The following is a 15,577-nucleotide window of genomic DNA, read 5'->3' on the forward strand; positions in this document are numbered from 1 at the left end:
TGTCTCATTTTTTACTCCATGAAAGTTGCATTTTTATTCATTTAATGTATGTTTCCACACATTCATGTTCAACAAACCTGACATTTACAGTAACCAAAGTCAAGAAAACACAATATAATGTATACCACATAAAAATGCAGGATATAAATTTATATATAGCAACTTCTCCTAAAGATCTACATACGTTCTCGTCACATCTTGTTCAATCATTGCTCGAAGCTCTTTATCCTGGAAAAATTTATTCCAAAGACTCTGAAATAAGGAAAAATAATTGTATGAAACCAAGACTTCTACTAATTCTTCAGGCTTATAAACTATATCAGCAAAGTACTGTACAAATATTAACTAATTGATCCTCAACATTCCTGGTAGGTAGGTATATCAATATTTTATTGATAAAGAGATAAAGAATGTTGGTGACCAGCACAGGATATCTGAGAAAGTCAGTTTAGATCAGAAATAAAAACATTCAAATTCCTGAATCCTTGTTCTAGGCTCAAAGCATTTGCCCATTGGATGGCTGCAGGTTTGTGAGTTACTTGTTTGGGGTCCAGGAATAGTATTTAGAATAGCAGAGTGAAGTCAAATTTACCAGAACCAGCAACTCAACTGAAAAAAATTCAAGTTGTTCACTCAAGAAAAAAGGTGTCTATCACTGGACTGTACCATGTTTCTCCTATGAATGTATGGAGTTTAACTGGAAGCTGCAATATCTATAATAAGAAAGTGTTTGGAAGTAAATGTATGATAGTCATATGTCCATTACGAAAATGACATCATTCTAATCTACACTGAAGATGAAGACTGGCCATTCTATAAAATTCTGAAGTATTTAAAGCTCACTGTCAAGATAAAAAATACTAAATAAAAGAATTTGAAGTAGATTTAGCTTCTTCTGTAGCTATGCTTATGACCATTTTCATCCTCTCTCTCGTTTCCATGCCTTGTTACAAATACTTTGTAAAAGCTAACCTGAAAGAAGCCAGAAAGTGCTGTTAATTGTATGCTCCAGAAAAAGTATTGGAAACTGTATTCTTTATTTAAAGGGATAGTAACTTGATCAAAATACAGATGGAGCAAAATCTGTAACAGTCTTCATGCAGGTTAGGTAAGTTTTCAGATAGCAGCAGCAGCAGTGAATGAAATACAGTACAGAGTCTGTACAATACTTCCACAATTTCTTGCCTCCCTGTAAACAATTCTTTGCCATGGTGGTTTACGCTCCACAGAAACAAAAGAGAAAGCAAATTAATGCTATCTATGGGGAGGTAAGTAAAATAACAAAACCTCATGTTAATTAGTTGCTATATTTGTGTTACAACATGGGAAAAAACCTAAACTTAAAAAATATTTATATCTTTGACAATGTCTTACATACAGGGAGTACCTTTTTAACTCACAACTCCTTTCATGGAGCTAGACCACATTTTGAAACTCCCCTGTCCCTGCTCCCACCCTGGCCCATCAGAACAGAGGAAGCAAACAGAAGCTGCATTGCAAAAAGAAAGGAAAAATCAAGACACTATGTGGGTGTAACATTAAGTCACAGCAGAGGCTCAAAGCACTTTGCTCTTCATTCCTATGCCTGTGGCTTTGCTTTATAGATTAATCCCCTGCCACATACTCTGACATGTTAACCTTTGTCTTCTACATCCTAAAGACACCAGAGGCAGAAAGGAGGTTGGGCTACTGTGTATAATGACAAACTACAGCAGAAATGTGTTAAATCCTTTACATTTGACACAACTTTCTGTCCAGCTGGATGCAAGAATAGTTTGATGACGTGCACAGTCATAACAGCTGCAGAGCTCTCTCCTTCTAAATTAAATAAGGAGCACAGTACCACACTGTAAATGAAGTACGGGCTTCTGTTTGTGGACAAAACAGGAGTAGTATCACCAAAGACAGCTGAGACAGAGTTTTTGGCTGTAAATCTCTTAAATGCAGCCAAAAATATTGTTTCCATGGCATTAAGTTATTTAATAAAATTGATAAAAAAGAATTTTGATGGTAACAATGTAACATAATTAATAGAAAAGATTAAAGATATGTGCTATAAAATACTTAAAAGCTTTCCAGGTATAACAAAATGCTAGTAAAAAACCTTCCAAGGCTGAACAGTCTTCCAGAGGAGGCTACTTCAGTGTTCTGTTAACAGCATTCACTTCATATTGACTGTTTAAACACTCCTTAAACTAGAGCCATTTTATCGATAAAATGAAAACATACAGTGATAAAAAAGTGTATCAGTTAAAGAAAGGATATGCTGTGAAACTAATTGTAGTCCAGCACTGATTTTTTGTTTACCACAGCCTTTCCAGAGTTAAGCCCTGAAAAATCAAAATATCAAACCAGAAATGGGCATTTCTAGTTTTTCAGCAGAACCTGTGAAACAACTGTGAACACAAGTCAGTTTGGACATTTAGAAGCGAGATTTTAGCACCTGCCATTTTGCCTACTTCAGCAAGAACTCATTTGTCTTAGTATGAAAAAGATGAGAAATTTAGTAGCGTGTGTTGGGTCAACTTACCCCCTCGTCCTGAGAGAGTGGGTTGTTGATTATCAGATCTTGCTGTCCTGCTTTCCGAGGGTTTGTAATGTGCTAGGTAAAAACAGGAAAAGACCAAAAAATCAAATCCTCTCCTGTTATACTATCAATATTAATATCTATGTCAAAGTATGAGAACCTATTTTGCACCAACTTACAATTTCTTTGATCTTATTGTAAGACGTTCTTAAGTCTGAAGTGGTTTTAATCCATTGGCTTCTATCTTGGGGTAGAACCTCCAGAAATAACTATTAGCAAACAAAGTAAATTTAGTAAGTTCCATCAGTTTTACATAGCTTTTCATATAAGTCCTACCAGACAGCATAAACCACCCCAGAGAGAAAGAGAAAGCAAAGAGCTATAAAATATTCCTGGTTTTAGTGCTTTCTAGTCCATAAATAAGTAGCTAGAAACAACAGCAGTTCTACAGTGCAAAATTAGGCATTAAAGTCAACTGATACCACAAACTCAAACTCTGTAAACTGTTACAGTTTCAGTAAAGTTGATGGTGACTTCCAAGGCAGAAACAAAATGGAAAGAGGTTAAAAGAAATAAATAAAAATTGAAGCTATTTATGTAACATTGATGACCTAATGCAGCGTGCTTAAAATGAACCACAAACGCAGAGCAGGAACTAAGCACTGAGGGATATATCCAATGTAAGAAATGAAACATGCTCTAGAATTCTGCAAGACAGCTAAGAGAGTCAGTTTTGCAGGAAGTCCTTGAGAATGCCTACATCTCAGTTTTTTCATGTCTCTTTAAAAAGGGTTAGAAAGAAACATCCAGAGCAAAATACTATTTAATTGCATTTGAAGCAAGGAAAAACCCCAGTATTTTCTTGCTTTTTCAATGTTTTTATTTGCACATTGTGAAGTGTTAAGAAACAGAAATACTGACAAACAGAAGTACTGACAAACACAAAACATTCCTAAATTACTAAAAACCCTTTAAAATTTCAGAACTTAACAACAGAGCCTTAATCCATATTGGGACACTCAAATGAACCCTGTCTTATTTCTAAAATAAAACCACTCCTTGATTTAATTAGTAGACAGTGAAGTACTTGATCCTTGTGTTAGTACAGGGTTTTGAGTTATGGCCTCCTAACTTAGAGACTTAAAAAGAAGCAAACTGGTAAAAAAATGCAGGTGGTTATTATTCTGGCTTGCTGAATAAAATACTTTCATTAACTTTAAATTAGTTCAATGCCACATACATTTCAAATTTCGAACGTTCACTTTCATTCATTTATATAAAGGAGTATTTTAAATTTCCTTTTATAGGTCTCTGTGCCAAAATGACGGTTGTGAAATTCCAAGAGAGGTAATTTAAATTGATTAGTGTTAACACACAGTTAACTCCACTAGAAAAAATTTTCTCTACTATCAGAGTTAGAGCACAACAGAACACTTGATGTCATTGTAACAAAATTTGTTTGGACTTTATCTAGCATCTCAGTATTATCGTGTTTTCTTTCTCTCTTCCTTCCCCTCCTACTTTATAAAATAGAGTAAGAGACTCCCAAGGAGCTGTTGTGCTTCTGGAAGACCTTGCTTCCCTCTCCATCCAGCCATTACAAGAGGGATTGGTCTTCATTTTCTCATTTCACTGGGAAAACCTGCTAGCAGAAGCATCAGACTGATTTTAAAGCGGTCCCAAATTCCACAAAACCGTAATTTTTTTAGACAAACTTCCTTTCTATTTCCAGTGCATGACTTCCCTGCACAGATACTGAGAGGAGAGATGGCTCTGTGGCACTCAATTTTAAACATATCACCAGCACAAAGATACTCTTTCCTAGGATTCTTTTGCTATTACCTGCTATTCAGCTTTAAAGCAACTCAATGTGGTTAGCAAATGTCCTATGAATTACAAAAATGAGTAGGAAAACATTGGGATGAAGTCTCTTGGAAAATTCATGATTCTTTGCATCAATAATCTTCCAGCGCATCAGGTAATGTGTTGATATATTGCAACCACAAACTGTAAATAAATATTTTCTCTTCTTACCTTCCAGCAAACACTACGGAACCTGCTGCTTCTCAGCTGCCCATTAATCCCCTTCAGCCGTATAGTTGCCAAGTAATTGTTGTTTACAAACAGTTCTTCCCATTCTTTACTGAAAAAGCAAAAGGAATGAACATTTAAACAAAAAAAGCCTTAGCTGATTTAAGGACTATATGACACTACACAATTTTGGATAAGCAGAGGAAAGGAACTTTTTAAAATGTATATATTTAGTTGTGTACCACTTCTAAACGCATGGCTGTTTTTTTGGACACATTTCTTCTTTGGATTTAATGAATATGTAGATCGCTATAATTATGCCAGCTACTGAAATTCATAATGTCTATGGAGGCTATTCCATTTCCTCTAAAATGTTGGTACTGCAGTTCAGTGAATAAACAAGAAAAATGAATATTAATATAAGCACATTCATGTTTCAGCTGTAGACAAAGAAGTACCTATTCCAAAAATATGCAACAGAAAAGTACACTGTTGACTGTATTAGCTCTTCACATGACGTATTTGCTTAAATGAACCTTCTTTTCTTCTTAATGTCAAGCTGGGCAGTTAAGCATCATAGAAGATGACTTTCCTTAACATTTAGTGCTATTTACTATCGAAATCACTCCTACTTCTTTCTACATGATCAGTTTTAAAATTTTAACAGGTGCTAGCAAATTTAAAAAAACATCAAAAAATTAAAAAGCCTCACTGTATAAACTGTTAAAGGCAAGCTTGAGTACCTTGCAGTACCTATGGCTGACTAGATAAACAACCTAAATATGCCTCCCAGGCATGCAGGCACCAGGGGCCTAACACCTGTGCCTCATTAATATACAAGTAAATCTGCTCTACTGGGAAACAATTGGAAATTAATTGTCCCAAACCATCTACTGAGTTTGAATAAAAGAATTAAACCTATATTTCCTGCAACTTCTACTGAAACGAATCTCAAGAACAGTGTAAGCCATCTGATAGTCTTCATAGCCCAAGACTTGCTCACAGACTTTCTGTAACCACTCTAAATTCCAAAGGGCAATTTCAAGGTAAAGAGCTGGGTTATGTGCAAGGAAATGTGCTTCAGATTTATTTTCAATGCATGTCCTTAAGGTGAACATCTCCTCCTCCCCCTGTCACATGGGAGACTATTACTTTTCCCTGGGAGACCAAATGAAACCAGGAAGAGAGAAACTACTATTATGACTCTAGGCTAAGATCTCACCACATTTACTTCATAAAGGAGGGTCACAGAGTGGGTTACACTAAATACCAGCAAACTTTGGTTTTGCAAATTGCCCTAAATATATGCAAGATTAAGTCAGATAGTTTTCAGCCTTTTAAGCTGAGTTGGGAGAGTGAGTTTTTTAAAACTGAATTATAAGATACAGTTGCTGAGAACTGTAGAGGAATGGACTTGGCAAGCCAGGAAATTATGGTCCTGTTCCTCTGTGACAGGAGCGAGCTTGTGATCCATGCTGAGACCAAAAGTGCTGTGCTTGTGAATGCACCACCTTTCAGCTAGGACCATATTCCTAAAAAAAAAAAAAAAAAAAAAAAAAAAAAAAAAAAAAAAAAAAAAAAAAAAAAAAAAAGGCGTTTACTTCTGGGTCTTGAGTATTAATTACTTTGAAAAGCGAAGGTATTCCAGATAAGAGCAAAGATGACTGCCACAGTGTTAGCAGTGTTAGATTGCAGGGTTTAGGGCTGCCTTTAGCTTCTCCCAACTGCCAGTACCCCCAAGTGATCAAAAGAGCAGCAAGTCATTCCAGTGGTGTGGGGCAACTTCCTTCACTCCTCTCACATCCCCCACTCTCAAAGTCAGAAAGACTATCTGGTCATTTTTGCCTCCCTGTCTCCCACACATCCTCACCTTCTGCAGGGAGCTGCCTACGATTGTTTACCATGATTCTGTCTCCTTTAAATACAACGTATGGTATATAGCAGACACAGCTTGAGAAAAATCTGGGCCTTTCTTTCACAGTCATTTATACTTCAGTAGCTACAGTATATTATGTCTATCTAAATAACCCTCCTGTTTCTATCACGTATAATATTCTTCATTTGCCATGGTAAATTTTGTAGCATCATTGGCCATTATAACTCCTGCCAAGCTGCCTCCCTAAGGTAGCTGTTTTAAGAGTGACACATTCCCCTGTGCACACAACAGGTCATACTCTGAAGCTATTCACATTGTTCTGCAAGTGGATGACATTCCCACAATGTCTTTGAAAATGCCAATGTGTCAGCTGAGTTAGCAAAGGGTTTCAACCAGTGCAACTGTGAAGAGAAAGAACAGAGAGGAAAGAAACTCTTCAGGTTATTTTTCTCACCAGCTGCTGGAAGTGATTGCTACACAGTAAGAAAGTAATTTCAACACTTCTGAAATTGTATTAGTGCAGATATTATGCCTTTCTTTTTTTTTTTAAAATGTAATGCAATTCCAAACACGTTTTGAACCAAATTACTTTTAAAACCGCCAAAAGAAATTTGGCAAGATCATATCTCCTCTGCATTGCCGGTTGGCTGCTGGGATGACAAAAAAAAAGTTATAAGCAACTGAAAAAGAAATTACTTGGAAGCTGGAATCTGCTTCAGTTCTAGTAAAGCTGAATGATATTTAAAATCCTTTCTGAACAGCATCCACTAATTAATTTCTCAACTATTTTGAATGAAGACTAATAAATTAAGCTTTACAATTCTAGAGACTGTTTTAATAGTGGTAACACTTCATAATATCAACAAGCAATCAATTCTAAAAAGATAACATTTAAAATTATATAGCCCTACTATGTAAAATAATACCTAAGAGCCTTGTTAACCCAAGACTGCAGAAAACCCATCGGTCAACATGAAATGAGCAATGAAGATTGGAACTGAACTCTACCACATCCCATTTGCTTCACAGAAGTGAAGGACTTCAAGAGCTAATTGGAACCACCTAAACTATGAACAAGCACATGCACTTAATCAAACTAGAAAATTAAATGCATAATCCTGTGTTATACCACCTTTAGACAGTACAGTTAAAGGCTAATGTCAATGTTAATGTTTTCTGGTTATTTTGTAAATATTTTTCATTTTAGATTCTAATTTGAGTATCCTGTCTAATGCACTATTGTGCATGTTGTAAAGACTTCATAATAATAATAAATACATATAATATAAGACTTGAATAAGAAAGAAATTATTGGCGTAATATTTCTTTAAGAAACTTAATTTCACATGTGTTATCTCTGCAGTAACTGTCCAATGTAAAATATCTACTGGCATGAGTCAGGGACAGTTGCTTTACTTCAAAGCGGGAAAAGTGCTCAATATGTATGAAAGAAAAAGCAGGCAAATCAATGAAGAGAGTCATTCTGCAAGATTTGTTCATAGTTCTCATAGTTCTCATCTGTTCCTTTCCATCTTTTGAAACATAAACTTATGTCATAACCACAAGAGTTTAAATCTCTCTGCCAAAGAATTTTACACTGGGGTCTGCTCTAATACACACACTTTCTTTCTTGTAAGAAATGAGGTTGACCTCTGAGCAAATCATATATAATCTATTCTTCTTTCTTTTCAATGGGACATGATTTGTGGGTGTGATTCTTGTTAAGGTAATTACAAGCATCGGATTTTCAGATACAGAAGCCTAAAGTTTGGAACAGAAATGTTCCTCTCAGTCGACTGTTAGTAGAGAGCACAACAAGCAGGACTTTATACCAGGAAGTCTAAGTAAAATTTTACATGCACTTAAATAACATTTTTGAAAAGGTATGTGAACCTCTAAGGTCTAAAACATCTTAGTAAAAGTCACTGGAATCTCACTTGTGCTCAGCTATAGAGGAACGAGCAACTATAAACTCTTCCAGAATGCATGACATCAATAATGTAATGAGTTGCCTAGGAAATAACTCTGAAATTCAAATAGTTCCAAGAGCTTTATTGAGGCAACATTGAGCTGGTGCATGTTGGGGAGAGTCTCTTCCACTGATAGGCAGAAGCAGAACACCCGCCTCTGGCTCTGCTGCTAAATTTCAATCTGCAGCATAATGGTAAAACTACTATATCAAGCATAGATATGCAGGAGAATGCAATGGTAGCCCATTAAAGCTCCTTGCAAAATAAATACTCTTTTGAGGAAGAAGAGGAAGAAATACAGTTGAGGGAGACTGGTATAGCACAGACAGCAATCACTGCTACTCAGCTTCTGCATTTGCTGATTTAGAGGATAAAGCTGGTAAATTGTATGAATGCAGATCCTGACAAAGTCTAAAACTAGTGTAAGAAGTATTTTCGTTACTATCATGTTCAGACAACACCAAAACTCTGTGGAAGAGATTAAAACCCATAGAAACGTGAAAATGTGAAGAACCACATGGAACTACCATCTACGTCACTGAAAAAGGGCAAAAGATTCACTTCTGGGACTGCAGGGGCCCAGACCTACCAGGTAAATATTACTGTCCATAATTCACTTTCAGGTGAAACTGCAGTTAAAGAAACCAGTATCTACCAGGTCATCAGACAGTGTGTATCATTATTTCGACTCGTGCATTTTTGAAATATTTCATGCAAACTTTTGAAATCCCTTTTTTTTTGTGCCCTTGCTAAAACAAGACCAATTTGATATTGACAATAACATTTAGATAACAAAGAATACTCCTCAGTGTATGGAAGAATACTGCTATACTACTGAAAGGTATGAACATTTGCATACATATTTAAGATTTCAATCTAAATCTCAAGCTTACTCCATCCTCTAGACCAATATTAAAGGATAAAACAGCCTCAGAGAGATCCAAAGAAAATTCTTGAGCAGTGCTGCCAGTACTGGCAAAAATCATCTTAAAACAATGGCATGTGTGCTTCCAGAAAAGCCAATTTCACATTTTCATACTGGTTTTCATCTTCAGAATGTGCTTTTTAAAATGTTGAGGCCCAACTCGGCTCCTCAGGGGCACTCAGTGAAGCAATAAGCTACTGAACAGGCCATCAGAAAGAAAACCCATTCTCAAATTATTGTGTCATATGCTTTGCAATTTGAGATCTTTATCGATAGGAACATTCAAGTATCTATATTTGAATATTTAAACAGAGGCAAAAATTCCTTTCAAACATACTTCTTAAATCCAAGAAACATGCATAGTTTGTATTATTTATTACACCATAAAATCAACAGTTGAGAAAAAAGTGAGGCAACTGCCAGTAATATAATAAAGACAGAGTTAATTCTATAAAAACAGAGGAAAAAAAAACCAATTGAAAGGTAGTATCAAGTAGTAAGGAGCAGAGTTTCTAAACAACATTTCTGAAACACACAGATTTTTATTTGCTACCCTGAAAATCCACTTGACAGCTTTAATGTGAAGGCTTATCGGTCTGCTTGGAAAATATATGTATTTTCCTCTGTTTCTCAAAGTCCTGCCTCAGGATACGTGGCAGAGCTAACAGCCATGTAAGTGTGAATATGCATGGCTGTGTTGCCGGGAGGCTGCACATTCAAAGGGCATATTTTTCTAAACAGTTCAGGTTTCATCTACTTCTGGCTGACATACAGTTAAAAAGGTTTGCATGAAGAAAGGTAAAATCACTTTCTTAAGGCAAACACTCCAGCAAATAAAGTTATTAGTTAGCTATGCTCTTTAAGCTACCAGTGTGTAGCACAGTTCAGGGAACTGAAACAAGGCTGCACTGGCAGCAGGATGCTTTGCCAGCACCCCTCCTAATAGCACCAAGTCTGACGCAGAACCCCGAGATATCTTTCTCCATATTCCAAATTGTCCACTTTGCCTCTGCAGTTCTCAGCCAAAGAGCCAAGTTTGGCCTTTGGAGAGTGCATAATTTCCAACCCTTTAACAGTTTAGCTTTCATAGAAGGATTCTTGTTACAGCCATTTCAAAGTCTAAGTTTCACCAGCACATTTTCCTCTACATACATTTACAGAATGGTGAGACAAAATGTAGATATTATGTTCAATTATTTTTATTTTTATATCGTAACTGAATTTGCCAGTTGCAGGGTTAAAGCTTTCTAGTTTAAATCCCCCAGTGCCTTTGAAATCCTTTGCATGTACATCCAGAACATTTACTTTCTACTTCTCCTGACTATAGAGTTCCTTCCTGCTGTTTTACCCATACATACTCCCAGCTAAGCAGAGCTCTGTGAATTGTGTGTGTTCACATGCATGCAGCCTTGTTACAGAAACAGACATGCATTCGTTAAGAAACTGAAAAGGTAAGACTTTCCTGTAGGACACAAGTTAAATCTACAGCTCTACAAATCATGCAACTAAAAACTAGATGTAATTGTGCCTCCTGATATTCAGATGGAACCTCATGTGCTTCTGTTCGTACCCATTAGCTCTGATCATATTGCTGGGTGTCACTGAAAAGAGCCTGTCTCTGTGTCCTTTCTACCCTGCACTCAGATACAGACTTCCAAAAGATGTCCCAAGCCTTGTCTTTTCCAGGTTGAACAGTCCCACCTCTCTCAGTATTTCTGCACAGAAGAGCTGTTTCAGTTCCTTCACCACCTTAGCAGCCCTTTGCTGGCCACTCTCCAGCACGCCCATGTCTTTCTTGTAATGGGGAGCCCAGCACTGGACACAGCATTCCAGGTATGGATTACAGGGCAAGGATTACTAACTCTGATCTGCTGGCAGCACTGCTCCTAATGCATCCCAGGATGCTATTAGCTTTCTTTGCTGCAAGGGAGCATTGGTGGCTCATGTTCAAATTGATGCCTGCCAGGACCCCTAGGTCCTTTTTCCAGGCCCCTGCATATTATCTACTTCTCCACCTTCCCTGGGGTCAGGGTAAGGCTAATTGGCCTATTTCCCTGCATCCTCCTTCTGACCCTTCCTGAAGAGAAGAGTGACATTTGCTTCCCTCCTGTCCTCGAAAATACCTCCCAATTGCCATGAAAGTTTGAAGATTACTGAGAGTGGAAAAGTAAAAGAAATTCTTAATGAAAACCACTCTAAACATTAGTAAGGGAAAATACGGCATCAGTTGATTATGGTGTCAGTGGTACATATGCCAATTTTCAAATACAACAGAATAAATGAAGAGTGAACTAAAATTTTCACTTGCTTTCCAAGGACTTTAGAAATTACCATTCTCTCTTCCATGGTCTCTCTTCACGTATTAAGTCTTTCCTTCTTGCAACCAATCCATAAAAAAAGCATTCTACCAATGAAAGATGTTGGTAACTCAATCCTTCCTTTCTAATTCTCTGTCAAAAGCATCTCAAGCTTCAAGTAAATTTCTTAAATTTACTTTTCCCTATTACATTGCATAAAACCAGAAAGCAAGTCTGTATTACCATTTCTTATGTCTTTAGAAAGTAACATAATTTCCCTGGAAAAGTTAAAAAATCCACCATTTATATGTGTTGAAATGTTTGTATCTTTGAAAAAGTATACTGAATATAGGTTTTCAGTTCCTTAACGACAATTTATTCTTCCTTGTCTTATGATATCCTTCGCCAATTCCTTATAGGACACCAGGCAAGGAATGTAGCAAGGATCAGCTATGGAAGGAAGAAGTAAATAACAGAAATTTGACAAGACAGAGATGGAAATTATAGAAATCTCCTTAAACTGAAAGAAAAGGAAAGCAATTTTAAAAGAATTCAGAGAAAATCAGAAATCTTCCAAGCTCTCAATAGGTATGACAGTGATCTCCCTGGATTTGGAGAAAAAAAACCAAACTGTTGGAGGAAACCTTTGATCAGTGCAGCCACTTTCTCTTGCTGGAAAGAGGAGATTTGCAAGACGGAATTCCTAACAACATCACAAACATGGACAAAATGAGAGCACTGGCACAGACTACCACATCCAGAGAAAGATTCTTAGCACATTATGAAGATAATCTTTCAGAAGAATCACTAAATTCAAGGACAGAGTTTACATGCTCTCAGACAAAATTACCTCATACTGAAAAGGCCTCTTTGCATATAAATGGCATCAACGGGAACAGCATCTAGCAAATGGCTTAGGATAAGACAAAATAAACATGGATGCCAGTTTTACTACTTCCTTGTGGAAAGAGAGGAAGGATGCAAGTGCTGTAAACTCTCCTTGCAGAGTGGAGGGGCAGTGACAACTTCACTGCATTGCTTTCTGTACCCAATTTTTCTTACTGCAAAATTATCAAAAAACCCACAGAAACAAGCTTGTTCTTTACATCTCTTGATTATGCGTGGACATACAGTGAACAAAGTCACGAAAAATAAGATTATAATTGCACAGGGGTGGCTTAAAATTAAAACAATAAAGTAACATCATCTGTGTATGAACAAGACTAGTTAGGCTTGTGTAGATGGAAAAGGGCTGCTTCCTAATAGATTTAAGACAAAGTTGTCCATAGGGTGAAGGTATGTAAGCTGCATACATGCTCACAGTATATTTAACATTTAAGGACAGAGGCTATGTAGCCACTTCTGGCTCAACTGCCAAGAAAAGCCACAGGTCAAAGAGGAACCAAACTGGTTTCAGCACCACTTTTGGAAGCTGGAAGAAACAAGGAGGAACACCTTTCACTCCTTGCCATCTTTCTTCTGTATACTCAGTGTCAGCCCTGTTGGCTGGCACACAAGAAACGCCTCAGCCAGCAGGACCACATTGCCTTTTTGAAGCAAGGAAGGAAACATCTGGTAAGCAGAAGCTGTAAGAAGTCAGGGGGAGAAAACGAAATACAAAAGTCTTTCTCATACTAGATCTTCTGCCTGTTTGAAATATGAGAAGAAGGAGGAATACACCTTGTCTACACAACCCACAACTTTGAGCAATCATCATTTGTCATGGAGTTTAAGCCACAGAGGAAAGAACTTTATCTTGACACATGGGGTAAAAATTAAACTTATATATATCTGTGCAGAGATGTATTAAGAAATTATCCAACACAGCAGTCATGGGTCTCTGAATCATAAAGTAAGTTAACAACACAAGTATGAAAAGTGAGCTTTTTTTAGGCTATATATTTATTAGAAGCAGTATTAATGTATGAATCCACCTTGAAAGAAAATAAGTGTCCTTGAGATGTTAGACTCTATCAGCCAAATTGAATGTCTGCATCAATGGCTCTCCCTAAAAGTCATAATTAGGTCATTAAAATATATTTAGAAAAATAGCCTGTAAAATAAAGTTAAAAAATACTCACCTTCATTTTATTTCATAGGTCACTGTTATACCATCTAATAAGATAATTAAAAACATGCAAGCAGCTGGTACTGAGGCTAAACAGATTAATGTAATAGTCTGTAGTCATATGTGCTGGCAAGGGGTTCACCTCTTTGGCGAGGAGAAGGTCAGCTGCCCTTGGGAAGGGAGGAGAAAGAGTATTTCTACTTTCCAGTGGCACTGCATTGCAGATACTGAAACTAAAGACCCACATCTATTTTTCTTCTCCTTTTGGTGAAGTCCAGCCCATTTGGACACAGGGAAAAGGCTTTAACCATAGCAGTAAAATAATACAGTAGAGCAGAGCTCAAATATTTTCCTTAAGTTTCTTGCATTTTAAAGCTGAAAGTTACTGTATATTTAAATCCTTGCTCAAATGTTTCTAATAGTGAACTTCTAATTTTGATGACATGGTTCTAGGAAGTAATTTTCATAATTTCTTATTAGTAAAGCTTCTTCCCAAGTACACAAAGAATACTTCCATCAGGGCCTGAAGACCAACGAGAAAATTCTCTGTCCTGCAGACAGGACACATTCATAAACTCAAAGAATATTTAGAAATATATGCCAATCACATGTGCTTTTCACTTAAATTACTTACAAACTTTATGACCTAAAGGGAAATGCTCACTATCTGAACACATGCAGCATTAAAACCACAAACAACTAATACCGATCAACACAAGCAACAGTCACAAACTCTAAGGTGGCACCTTCATGTTAAAAATAAAACCATACAAATAGTTCTGGAGCATCATAAATATATCAAAGGATAATGATATGTCATCTTTTAGTAACACACACACTTGGAGTCTTGTACTGGATAGTGACAAACTGTCCTTTAAAACAGAAAATGTGGGAACCGAGCAACCTCTCCTGGGGTTTATTTTTTATTGTGGTATAACCAATATGTTTTTAAGAGCACTTCAATAACAAAACTTATTAATATTTAAATATTTTTGGAGTCATCTCTTCTCCTAATTAAATTGTAAAGGCCAATTACTTATAAAATATAAAACAACTTTTGTTTCAGCAGAAATTTTCAATAGAATTTTTCATGTATCAACCTTCTGCATGCATGACATCTACCATGATCCAAAGATGCCTTTGCCTCTTTTAGGGCAAAATTTCACTAGCTGGTCTTTTTAAAGTACGATAGACTGAAACACATTGGGTAAACAAGACTACCATTAGTTTTGCCAAATTACTAACTTACTAAAACAATAATCCTTGACAGTATCCTAAAGTAAGTCAAAATCTCTAATGAGTCCTTAAAGAAATAACAACCATATAGCATTGTTACCTTTCAAGGTAGTTCAGGATTCACTTTTCATCTTTCATAAGGTATTAGATGCTCATTTTTACTTAACATGCAGTCCAGAACTATAACTATCAAAACAATATTCAACCCAACCATCAGATTTACAGCCAATCTCATGATATGATAGGAATTACTCGCCACTGCGCAAAAAATATACATTTCACACCTGAAACAATACTGCTAAATAACAGTGATAGCTTGCCATCTATGAAAAGTCAGAGGTTACTTTTGTATATGTGTATACATATACACCTTCCCAAATCACATACACGCATATATAGCTTTTTTATTATCTTGCCTTTAATGATATCAATAATACTTTGGCAATGATATATGGGACCCCTCTGAAAAGACTAATTAACTTCAGTTTTCTAAGTTGGGCTGTAACCCTCTCTGACAGAATACGAGTATTATTCAGTGGAACTTGTAGCCAATGTTGTATTTATTAGATGCACTTTGGACTAAGGAATATAGAGATACAAAGATCAGTTTAATCTCCACTTAATCTGTGGAGCATTAAAGAGTCACT

At 36.5% G+C, this 15,577-nt stretch overlaps 1 protein-coding gene across 8 annotated transcripts in view; it reads right to left on the bottom strand.

Annotated features, from left to right (window-relative positions):
- TBC1D5 (TBC1 domain family member 5) overlaps positions 1–15,577 on the bottom strand; it is a 337,427-nt gene that overhangs the window by 159,198 nt on the left and 162,652 nt on the right. For all 8 annotated transcript variants that reach the window (XM_069007252.1, XM_069007244.1, XM_069007246.1 and 5 more), the window contains 4 exons: positions 4,562–4,670; positions 2,707–2,796; positions 2,531–2,602; positions 185–252 (listed from right to left, as the gene is read on the bottom strand). In XM_069007252.1, coding sequence (XP_068863353.1) covers positions 185–252; positions 2,531–2,602; positions 2,707–2,796; positions 4,562–4,670 — 339 coding nt within the window. The remainder of the gene's footprint in view (positions 1–184; positions 253–2,530; positions 2,603–2,706; positions 2,797–4,561; positions 4,671–15,577) is intronic.

The sequence above is a fragment of the Aphelocoma coerulescens genome, chromosome 2 (assembly GCF_041296385.1).
Source record: "Aphelocoma coerulescens isolate FSJ_1873_10779 chromosome 2, UR_Acoe_1.0, whole genome shotgun sequence".
NCBI lineage: Eukaryota > Metazoa > Chordata > Aves > Passeriformes > Corvidae > Aphelocoma > Aphelocoma coerulescens.